Raw genomic sequence first — 12121 nt, forward strand, 5'->3', positions numbered from 1 at the left:
TATTATGTACAACTATACCAAGATAAACTATGACTAGCAACAAAAAATAATGGACATTTGAACGGTAAGAAGATATTACAAGTTTTTATTTTCCTTTTTAAAAAGTTTTTATTTTCTAAAGTATTTTGATTCAACAAGTTTACATATAAGAGTATAAATATTTTGGTTTTTTTTACTATAATGACATCATTTTTAATCAAAATAATTGTGCTGAATCAACAAATTACAGTGAAAGAGTACCTTTTACACTTGATCTTAGCCAAAAGGCCAAAAAGCAATGAAAAGTGCACCTTTTAGAAGTATAAGTTAAGAGTATTTATTTCTGAAACATTTACATTTTAAGAAAAAATACATAATACTTTTATAATTTAAAATGTTTCACTATGGGGCCTCCCTGGTGGCGCAAGGGGTTAAGCACCGCACTATGAAGCAATTTGCACTATGAAGCCTCTGCAACATGAGTTCGATCCCGGGCTGGCCAGGGAGCAACCCACATGGCGCAACAGACCTCTCCTGACTCGCCCACTGATCCCCTCAACAGTGTACTTTGGTTGATCTGCCTGTTCTGTTCCCCACTCTTTTTCTGGTGAATCCTCTCACCCCCTACATCTCTGGCCTGTACCCCAGCTCTGGTATGCATAAATAAATCTTTAAAAAATAAAAATAAAATAAAATGTTTCACTATGGGGGCCTCCTTGGCAGCACAAGGGTTAAAGTCTCAGCATTATCAAGCTATTGCCAGCCACTGCAGCACAAGTACAATCCCTGGCCCCACTCTGTCGCTGGTGAATCCTCTCACCACCCCCACCTCTGGCCTACACTCCAGTTCTTGTATACATAAATAAAAACAAATCTTTTTAAAAAACAAGATATTTCACTGCAAAAAAAAAAAAGAGTACATATAGAAATACAAAAGAAAAGGATGGAATTACACCTCTACTTCATCAAGTGAAATTTTCAAATTACAGTGTATTAGTTATAAATGGGTTCGCTATAAATCGCTTTTTTTTTTAATTATTTTTTTTAAAGATTTATTTATTTATTTATATGAGCACTGTGTACAGTCAGAAGCGCGGGAGGGTGAGAGAATTCACCAGAGCCAGAGCAGGGAGCAGAGCAGGCAGAAGGACCGAAGTACACTGCTGAGGGGAGTAACGGGAGGCAGGAGAGGTCTACGCGCCATGTGGGACTCTCCTCTGGTGGCTGGGGAGCAGCCGGGGATCAAACCGGCGCTGCAGAGGCTGCGGGCAGCTTCGCAACCCAGCGTTCAACTGCTGCGCCACCAGGGAGGCCCTATAAATCGCTTTTTGAAAATAAAGTATACAATGGTTTACTTACCTGATGATCTTCATGTTTTAATAAACTAGAGAGAGATTCTACACAAATTTCTAAAGAAGAATCTTGAGGTTCCATTTTGCCACAGAGTCTTGACACCACTGCCATGGCAGAATGCAAGGTATCTTTATGAACCAGGTGTCCACTGTCACGAATGAAAGTAAGCACACAATTTAAACCACCAGCCTCGAAGACTGCTCCTGATTCACGAGTGCATATTAGTTCTAACACCTACAACAACAAAACAAAATCAACAAAAGAATACAGTAAGTCCAATTTACATTTTCTAGAATCAGAAAAAACCTAACACACTCTCCAAATTTATCTATAGTCTTATTTTTAAAAAGTAAAACAGAACTGATTTTAAAATTATATTTTATTTAGCCTAATATAACTAAAGCATCATCATTCTCATATGTAATCAATATAAAAACTGTTAGGTATATTTCATTCTTTTATGTATTAGTCTTCAAAATCCCATTCATAGTTTATACTTACCACATATTTTAATTTGGGACAGACACATATGAAGTGCTCAATAGTAATATATGGATACATTATTGGAAAGTGCAGGTTTAGATGGTGAAATCTGCATTGCAAACTAAAGAACTACAAGCCATTTTTAGATGTTTGCAAAAGTCCTAGTTATTGGGCCTCCCCGGTGGCACAGCGGTTGAGCGCTGGGTTGCGAAGCTGCCCGCAGCCTCTGCAGCCCGGGTTCGATCCCCGGCCGCCGGGCGAGGGTCCCACATGGCGCGCAGACCTCTCCTGCCGCCCGCTGCTCCCCTCAGCAGTGTACTTCAGTCTTTCGCCTGCTCTGCTCCCTGCTCTGGCTCTGGTGAATTCTCTCGCCCTCCCACGCTTCTGACTGTACTCATTGCTTATATGAATAAATAAATAAATCTTTTTAAAAAAAAAAAAAGTCCTAGTTATTAAAAAATTTTTAAATAAATGTTAGCTCTTGGTATTATTCATCATCCTCAGCTACTCTATAAATATCAACATATTAAGTCAACTTTTATTTTCTAAATTATGTTGTGTTTATGGTGATTATATTAAACTAGAGTTAACAGCATCCACAGATCTAGAGGCATAGCAGAACTGTAGACATTATTCTGTAAGCAAGAAAAATGTTTTAAACAGAGATATATATATATAGCATAATCAAATTTCCAGTTAATTACTGTGGGGAATGGGATACAGGGAGAGTACAGAGGCAAATGCAAAAATTCAAACATTAATATTCAAGAGAGGACCAAGGCTTAACTAAGACAGTATCAGTGGAAACAAACAGGAAGAAATAAACTAGGAAAGGATTCAATTGTTAATTATATGAGTGGAGTAAAAAAAAAGTATATAGAAGGATAAAGCATAGGTTTCTGTCTTGAGTGCCTAGGTGGAAGTTAATGCCAATTATCAAGAGTTTTCCTGTAACAAAAAATAAAGTATTCAGATATCCAGTTGGAGATATTCAACAAGTCTTTCAATATCGAGTCTATGTCTTAAGAGAAAGTTCAAGTGTAGAGATAAAGAAGTAACAGACAAATACATAAAAATTATATTGATGAGACTAGGGAAAGATTAGTTGTAAGAAGGCAAAAGCAGAACCTTACAAAACACTACCACTGAAGAATGAATTAGGTAAGAATTACCTACAAAGGTATGGAGAGAGGAGTAAGGTATAATAGACAAGAAAACATTTGGAAGTACAGATCAATAAATAAGCAAAGAAGTCAAGTCTCAGTCCTGAAAGAAACATGAAATGATGTTATCAAGAGAATAAAAGGATAAAAGTTCTGAATAGAAAAATGGAAACTCTTCCTCTGAAGTTAGATACAGATAAAAATCTATAGACACAAACGCAGAAAGTCAAGATGTTAACACCTAAAATAACAAGTCTCAAAGTGTGGGGAAAACATTTTCTGAGAGCCTGGAGTTAGAACTTTTTTCATAATAATACTATAAAAGTAACTTTTTCATTTTCTCTCAGAAGTATAAGGAATTTTACAAAAGCTACATGAAGTGTGATATAACGACAGACCAAATGCAGAGGCACATATGAAGAAGATCTAGTTGTCGCCTTCTACTGAGACAAATATTTTTTTTTTTTTAAAGATTTATTTATTTATAGAAGCACTGGGTACAGTCAGAAGCGCGGGAGGGTGAGAGAATTCACCAGAGCCAGAGCAGGGAGCAGAGCAGGGAGAAGGACCGAAGTACACTGCTGAGGGGAGCAGCGGGAGGCAGGAGAGGTCTGTGGGACCCTCCTCCAGTGGCCGGGGAGCAGCCGGGGATAGAACCAGCGCTGCAGGGGCTGCGGGCAGCTTCGCAACCCAGCGCTCAACTACTGCGCCATCGGGGAGGCCCGAGACAAATATTTTTAGGGAGAGCTGCAAAAATGCTTAAGAATGCTAATCTTCTCATTAATTTCCTATTTGCTTAGGAAATTTTTTTTACTAAAAATATAATACATTAACATTTTATTATTTTAAAATAAGTTAGTATTTTAAATCACTCAATTTTAACATCTAATATGGTAAATGTAATTAGATATAATCTACATAAACAAAAGCTTCTTGGGGGGGGTCCTCAATAATTTAAAGCTTGTAAAGGGATCCTGAAATAAAAAGTTTAAAAATTATTGACCTATAGCAGCAAGAATCATAAGATTAGCAGTAAAAGTAAAATCAAAATACGTTCACGGAATAGTTCCAATATAACTCTTGACCAGTACTGAAGTTTTCAGTGTCAAATAAAGTTTAAAATTTTCCCACTACAAATAAAACAAAGCCGCCAACTCTAAATGGAGCATAGCAAAATAGTTAAAAGAAAAACGATATTGACAGCACCTATTTCGTATGGAGGTGTCATGAAGATTAAATGAGTTAATAATATATGTAAAGTACTTAGTATAATGTTTGGCACTGGTGGTGTTAGTTGTCAAGGTTACTGCTGCCACTTTAAAAAAAAATCATTTTGGGGGCCTCCCCTGGTGGCGAAGTGGTTGAGCACTGGGCTGCGAAGCTGACCGCATCCTCTGCAGTGCCAGTTCCATCCCCAGCTGCTGGCAAGGGTCCCACATGGCGTGCAGACCTCTCCTGCCGCGCCCGCTGCTCCCCTCAGCAGTGTACTTCGTCAGTCTGCCTGTTCTGTTCCCTGCTCTGGCTCTGGTGAATTCTCTCACCCTCCCGTGCTTTCTGACTATACCCAGTGCTTGTATAAATAAATGAATAAATCTTTTTTAAAAAAAAAATCATTTTGGATAAAAACCTATCTCAGAGCCTCCCTGGTGGCACAAGCAGTTAAGACTCAGCACTAATGAAGTTATAGGCAGCCATGCAGCACGAGTTCAATGCCGGCCAGGGAGCTAACCCACATGGCACAGCAGACCTCTCCTGTCTGGCCCGCTGCTTCCCTCAGTAGTGTATTTCAGTCAATCCCCCTGTTCTGCTCTCCACTCTGTCTCTGGTGAATCGTCTCTCTCACACACACCCCCACACCCCCACCGCAGTACCTCTGGCCTACACCCCAGCTCTTATATGCATAAAGAAATGAAATAAATCCTTAAAAAAATAAAATATCTCAAAGTGGCTACCAGGAACCAAAGAGCATAGATGCAGTTTAGAAGAGCATTATCAGTGACCTACAAATTACCACAAAGATTTCTTTTCTCAAGTCACATGAATCTCCTCTGAAGTCACATGGACTGTGACTTCCAATGTGGAAAGAGTTTTTTTTTAAGAAAAATATATTTTTTATTCTCTAAGCGATCTTGAAATAAGGCAATAAATACTTACCTTTACACATTGTTCAGCTAAGTCTCTGCTAGTCCTGTTGTTTAGTTCAACTACAACCAAACGATTACAAAGTGCTTTTATAGCTCCATCTACCCCAACAATCCTCCGGGTACATTCTGCAGATACATCCAAGTAGTATGTTATAGCACGGGCTGTCACCTCTAACACATTGTCTGGAGCACTTTCATCAAGAAATATTTTGCAGAGGGCTGGTAAAAAAGTTCGAGGGGGACATCTGTAGTAAAAGAAATCATATTACACTTAGAATCACTAATTTCTTAACATCAAAATATTAAAATAAATATAAGCTATAATACATCACTTCTTACTATGTCTGCGCAAGTAATGTTTCTGACACTGTCTTTGCATCCATAACAATACTCACAGATTAGGGTCAGAAAAAGGGGGGTGGGATTTGTATGGGGAATATAACCAAAATGAAAATGCATACATTATGCAAAAATGAAAAACGATGTAAAAATTATATAAAATAATTTATAAAAAGATCCAGAAGCAACTTAAAAAAAAAAAAACAATACTCATAGACTGATTTCATTATTGCTGAAAATGTCAAGTTGTAAACAGTTTTAAGTAGCAGTATTAACTTGAAACCATGTTAAAAAAAATTCCTAATTCAATACTGACCCCAAACATCAACTATCTATAAAACCTACACTAATTTCTTCAAATAATTAAGGGATATGTTCACATACTTAAAAGTTCACAAAAACAGTATCCACCTTATTTATTGTATTTTATTTATATAGTGTAATTTATTTCCTTGTTTACATTAAGAGTTCTTGAAGGCCAAGGATATTATTCAATTCATGTTTTATGCAAACAAGTGCTGACTGAAATTTAAGAGTCCAGGGCAAAACAGAGAACAGGTATTGTGACCTTTCTGATTCTGCTTCATCTGTGAAGCAAAAATAGTATCTACATAAAACCTACTTTATAAGGCTATTATGAAGAATAAATGACATTATGTACATTAAACATTTACCTAAGTACGTTGGCACCATATTAAACTAACTTTACCTCCCCTTTCGTCTGATGAATAGTCTAATGCCTGCTACATAAACCTGCATAAGACAGTTTTATCAAAAACAGAGTTTGTGGGCCTCCTGGTGGCCTAGGGGTTAAATCTCAGTGCTATGACCTTAAAGGCCCACCGCTACAGGCTAAGTTCCATCCCTGGCCAGGTAGCTAACCCACATGGAGCAGCAGACCTCCCCTGTTTCACCTGCTGCAACTCTTAATGTATTTCAATAGATCTGCCAGTTCTGCTCCCCACTCTTTCTCTGATGAATCCTCTCACCACCTGCACCTCTGGTCTATACCCTAGTTCTTCCAGCAAAAAAAACAAACAACAGAGTTTGTGAGATATCAATAATAACCTTTCTATTTAGCAATACTTAAAAGTATGAAAGATCCTAATTTACATTTAGTAGAAATCTCAGTTATGTGACATCAAATACATTCTCTAACTTCTCTGAATAGACTACACTGTAATAGGGCTACAGATAACACGCTAATATTCTCAACATTTTGGTGGGATGATCTTTCCTCAAATTTTTAGAATGTGCGTATCTTTAGTAGTTTTTTTTTTTAAAGATTTATATTTATTTATGCATACAAGAGCTGGGGTACAGGCCAGAGGTGCGGGGGGTGAGAGGATTCACCAGTGACAAAGTGGGGAACAGAATAGGCAGACTGACTGAAACACACTGCTGAGGGGAGCAGGGGAAGAGTCAGGAGAGGTCTGCTGTGCCACGTGAGTTGCTCCCCAGATGGCCAGGGGAGCAGAGGCTGCAAATCGCTTTATAGGTTCCGTCCTAACCCCTTGCGCCACCAGGGAGGCCCTCTGTAGTTTTTTTTTTTTTTTTTTTTTTTTAGTTATTTTTGCATAGAAGAACTGGGGTGTAGGCCAGAGGTGGGGTGTGTGTGTGAGTATTCACCAGAGACAGAGTGGGGAGCAGAACAGGCAGATTTACTGAAATACATTGCTAAGGGGAACAGCGAGAGAGATAGGAAAGATCTGCTGTGCCATGTGAAGGCCAGCTCCCTGGCAGTGGATCAAACTCAGATCATTGGGAAGATAGTACTGACTTATTCCCTAGGCCACCTGGGAGGCCCTTTAGTAGCTTTTTTTTTTAATACCTGTTTGAACATCAGTGTAACTCTATAGTTATAATCTGCTTAGAAGGTATCAGTTTAAGGTGTCAAGCAGCAGGAATATTTAAGAAAATTTTAGAAGACTTCTTAGATTCAGTATTTATCAGTTACTGGGTTAAACTCAAGTGGTTTTTATTAGCAAAATGAAACTATGGCAAAGTAGTCACATAACTTAATAAGGTAGTCAAGTACTATAAGTAGGTTCATATAAAGTTCTGAGAAAGAATGCTCAATTCAGGGGATAGGGATAAAGGAAAATCTCACAAAAAGAGAAGAAAATTAATTTAATCAAGGTATTTTTCACCTTGAAAAGTTATTGCAAGGATTTAAAAGATGATCAACAAACCATATGGTAGAAGTTGGCTAATCAAACAAGTTCTAGCATTCTAACAGCACATGCAAAGGATGGAAGGATGGAGACTTCGATTACATGAAATGGCAGACTATATTTTCCAAAGATATCCACAGTTGTTTCTATCCTCATATATTCATAAACAGACATTTTAATATTTTTGAATTATTGTACCTTGCAGATAATTTTTTTTTTACACAAATTGAAGGTTTGTGGCAACAATGTATGGAGAAAGTCTATCGGCACCATTTTTCCAACAGCATGTGGTCACTTCATGTTTATGTGTCATGTTTAATTAATGTATGTACATTGTTCTTTAAGACAGTAAGCTACTGCACACTTAAACAGATTACAGTATAGTAAAAATAACTTTCATATGCAGTGGGAAACCAAAAAATTCCTGTGACTCACTTTACTGTCATAATCACTTTGTTACAATAAAGCCTGAACTGAACCCACAATATCTCTAGGGTTTGTCTGTATTCTTTTTCATAATGTGACTTTGATATCTTCCCTTTGAGAGGGCCTGTAAGGGCAGGACAGGCCACAGTGCAGGTTTTCTATGATCCAGCAGACCGGGTAAAGGAGGAGTCAGAGTCCTCAGTGGTTTTTGCAGGTCTTTTATTGGGATTTACCCAGTACACAGCAGGCAAGGGTGCTGGGGGGCCGGGAGGCTGGCAGTCCTCCCAGCCCTCAGCAAATCCTCACTCTATCTGGGCTCTCCGGTGATCTCTGCTTCGGGTACTTCTTTCTCGGCTTCTCTTTCGGCTTCTGTTCGTTCTTGGCTTCTACTGGCGTTCCCGTGACACCGCCCTTAAAAGCACAGTCTTAGCCCAGGTGGATCTCATCTACCTATGCCCACACCCTACACCAGGTGCCCGCCATCAGGCATGCATTCAGGACCGCAAGGATCCATCATCTATCCTGATGGCGGGAGGGCAGAAAAGCCTGACATTTTTTCTTTACCCTACAGGGCCTATGTTCCCAACCCTTGAAACTGGGTAAGTTTATAATCACAGTAAAAGTCATCAAGTTGTGCCTTCTAAAGCTAAACTAATAGAAGCTTCTGGATTCTCCTGGAATTCTCGCTTTTAGAATATAACCACTATGCTATGAGAAAGTTTACACTGCCACATTATAAGGTGACATGCAGGTATTGCAACAAACCAACCCAAGAGAGGTCCCAACTGAAAACCAGTATCAGCAGCATGTGAGAGCACAAGTCATCAAATGATTCCAGAGCCTAGGCATCAACCTGTTATGTACAAGATTATAATACAAATATTTCTTAGAAATTGCTTATTTTCTGGGCCTCCCTGGTGGCGCAAGGGATTAAGACGCAACCTATGAAGCTATCCACAGCCACTGCAGCAAGAGTTCAATCTCCGGCCAGGGGGTTACCCAAATGGCACAGCAAACCTCTACTGCCTCACCTGCTGCTCCCCTCAGCAGTGTGTTTCAGTAGATCCACCTGTTCTGCTCCCGACTTTGTCTCTGGTGAATTCTGTCACCCCCCACAAGTCTGGCCTGTACCGCAGTTCTTGTATGCATAAATAAATAAAACTTAAAAAAAAAAATTTGCTTATTTTCCTAAATATCATATCATGACTATCTTTCCATATTAATATAAACAGAAATGGCTTGGTCTTTCTAATGTCTACATAATTTGCAATATAATAAACAGCCATATAGTATTAACCATTTAAGTGGTTTCCAGTATTTAACTACTAAGAAACTGATGCAGTGAACATTATTACATCTTTTCACACTTGTTACAGTATTTATGAAGGAAAGATTCTGTGTTTCTATGTGCACATTTTTAGCTTGACAGCTATCAAAATGACTTCTAAGAAGACTATGTCAATGTCTAATCCCACTAGAAGCACTTCACAGTACCTATTTCCCCACTCCTAGCCCAAACAGAATTATTATTACCTTTGAATTTTTGCTAAGTTGATAAATTATTTTTAAACTTTACTTCATAAAATTTGTCTATGACAGAATTAACAAGCTTTTCAAATTAAACACAGAATATTTAAGTCCCCACTAAGAAAATTATTAACAACCTAAAGTTATATACACAAACACACACAAAGACCTTCAGGATATAGAAAGTCTGATCGGTATAGCAAAAGACAATAATAAATCCTCAAATAAGTTCAATAATCCTTATTTTCTTTAAATAGTCTAACAGATGATTTCCTTATGAATATGGACTTGAGGTAAATACGAAACAAAACTAACATAATAGACATATATTAACATCACTTAAAATTTTCTATTCTCATTTCCCTTTTAAAAATCAAAATTTAGGGCCTCCCCAGTGGCGCAGCGGTTGAGCGCTGGGTTGCAAAGCAGCCCGTAGCCTCTGCAGCGCCGGTTCAATCCCCGGCTGCCAGGCGAGGGGCCCACATGGCGTGCAGACCCCTCCTGCTGCGCCCACTGCTCCCCTCAGCAGTGTACTTCGTCCGCCTGCCTGTTCTGTTCCCCACTCTGGCTCTGGTGAATTCTCTCACCCTCCCGCACTTCTGACTGTACCCAGTTCTTGAATAAATAATCTTAAATAAAAAACAAAAAATAAAAATAAAAATTTACTAACCTATCTACCCATTTGTTCCTGTAAGAAACGGTAACTTGCAACATTATTTTCAACTATATTTTCTACAATCAACTCTAAAATTTAAAACTCTCAGAAACCACAAGGTACAAAAACTTATCAACATGTACCATCAGGGAAATGCAAATCAAAACCACAACGATATACCAGCTCTCATTTGTGAGAATGGCCCATATCATAAAAGAACAGAAACAAGTGTTGGACATGGAGAAAAAGGAACCTTTGCACACTGGGTTATTACTGGGAATGTAAACTAGTCCAGGCCCTAAGAAAAGTAGTATGGGACGTTTCTCAAAATATTAAAAATAGATATACCATGTGATCCAGCAATTCCACTCTTAGGTATCTACCTGAAGAATTCAAAAACATTAATTAGAAGGGATATATACAATTTTATCTTCTCTGCAGCACAATTTACAATAGCCAAGTATGGAAACAACTGAAGCGCCCAAGGATATATGAACAGATTAAGAAGATATGGTATCTGTATGGAATACCAATCAGGTCTAAGAAAAGATGCACTCTTTCCATCTGCAACAACATGGATGGAATTGTAGGGGATTATGCTAATTAAGCACAATAAATCAAAGAAGACCGTACCATATGGTTTCACTCTATATCAAATAAAAGCAAACAAAAAATCAACCCTATAAATCCGAGTGTAAAATTGAGGCTACCAGTGGAGCAGGGAGATGTGGAGTAACAAAATTAGGAGGGAACACAATGGACTATGGTGGAGAACTTGGTGGTAAGTTTGGGGTGGTAATATGTATCTCAAACACTGTGATCCTACACCTCTGAATTATATAGAGTGCTATAAATCAAATGTTACCCCACACACACACACAAAAGCAGTAACACTGTGAAATTAGTTATGAGAAAGTAATTATTTACAAACATTTTTGGTTACACTTCTGTAAATAATTAAATATTATTTCAAATAAGAAAACTCGGGCCTCCCCTGGAGGGGCAGCAGTTGAGCACTGGATTGCGAGACTGCCCGCAGCCTCTGCAGTGCCAGTTGGATCCCTGGCCACCGGCGAGGGTCCCACATATAAGAAAACTCTGATTTCCTCATATATCTAATTTTTATTTATTTTTTTAAGATTTATTTTTATTTATACAAGCATTGGCATACAAGCCAGAGGTGCGGGAGGATGAGAGAATTCACCAGAAACAGAGCAGGGAGCAGAACAGGCAGAAGGACCGAAGTACACTGCTGAGGGGAGCAGCGGGCAAGACAGGAGAGGTCTGCCTCACCATGTGGGAATCTCCCTGCCCGGGAATTGAACTGCCACTGTAGAGGCTACGAACAGCCTCACAATGCTGCACTCAACCTGCCGTGCCACCAGAGAGGCCCATATATATATATATATATTTTTTAATTTATTTATACAAGAGCTGGGGTACAGGCCAGAGGCGGGAGAGGGTGAGAGAATTTATCAGAGACAGAGCAGGGAACAGAACAGGCAGACTGACTGAAACACACTGCTGAGCAGCAGGTGAGACAGGAGAGGTCTGCTGTGCCATGTGGGTATCTCCCTGGCCGGCTGGGAATCGAACCCAGGTTGCAGAGGCTGTGAACAGCTCACAACACTGTGCTTAACCCACTGCGCCACTGTGGGGAGGCCCCCTCATATATCTAATTTTTGAAGTCGACAGTTCAAAAAAATCTATCAGGCAAAGATGTATCTCCCAAAATGTATATACAAACATGCTCACTGCAACATAACCTATGTATCTACTAATAAGCACATGACTAAGTATAAGACACCCACATATTAGCAGATTTTGTAAAGCTAATTCTAAGATCTTGCTATGATGCAAAAATTGCTTGGCAGAAAT

At 38.9% G+C, this 12121-nt stretch overlaps 1 protein-coding gene across 5 annotated transcripts in view; it reads right to left on the minus strand.

Annotated features, from left to right (window-relative positions):
* The window catches only part of HECTD1 (HECT domain E3 ubiquitin protein ligase 1), an 86115-nt gene that overhangs the window by 58619 nt on the left and 15375 nt on the right, over positions 1 to 12121 (minus strand). For all 5 annotated transcript variants that reach the window (XM_037503184.1, XM_054689654.1, XM_054689660.1 and 2 more), the window contains exons 3-4: positions 5133 to 5367; positions 1339 to 1566 (exon numbers count right to left, since the gene is read on the minus strand). In XM_037503184.1, the coding sequence (XP_037359081.1) occupies positions 1339 to 1566; positions 5133 to 5367 (463 nt within the window). The remainder of the gene's footprint in view (positions 1 to 1338; positions 1567 to 5132; positions 5368 to 12121) is intronic.

Source organism: Talpa occidentalis, unplaced genomic scaffold, assembly GCF_014898055.3.
Source record: "Talpa occidentalis isolate TD23 unplaced genomic scaffold, MPIMG_talOcc4v2.1 talOcc4.11, whole genome shotgun sequence".
NCBI lineage: Eukaryota > Metazoa > Chordata > Mammalia > Eulipotyphla > Talpidae > Talpa > Talpa occidentalis.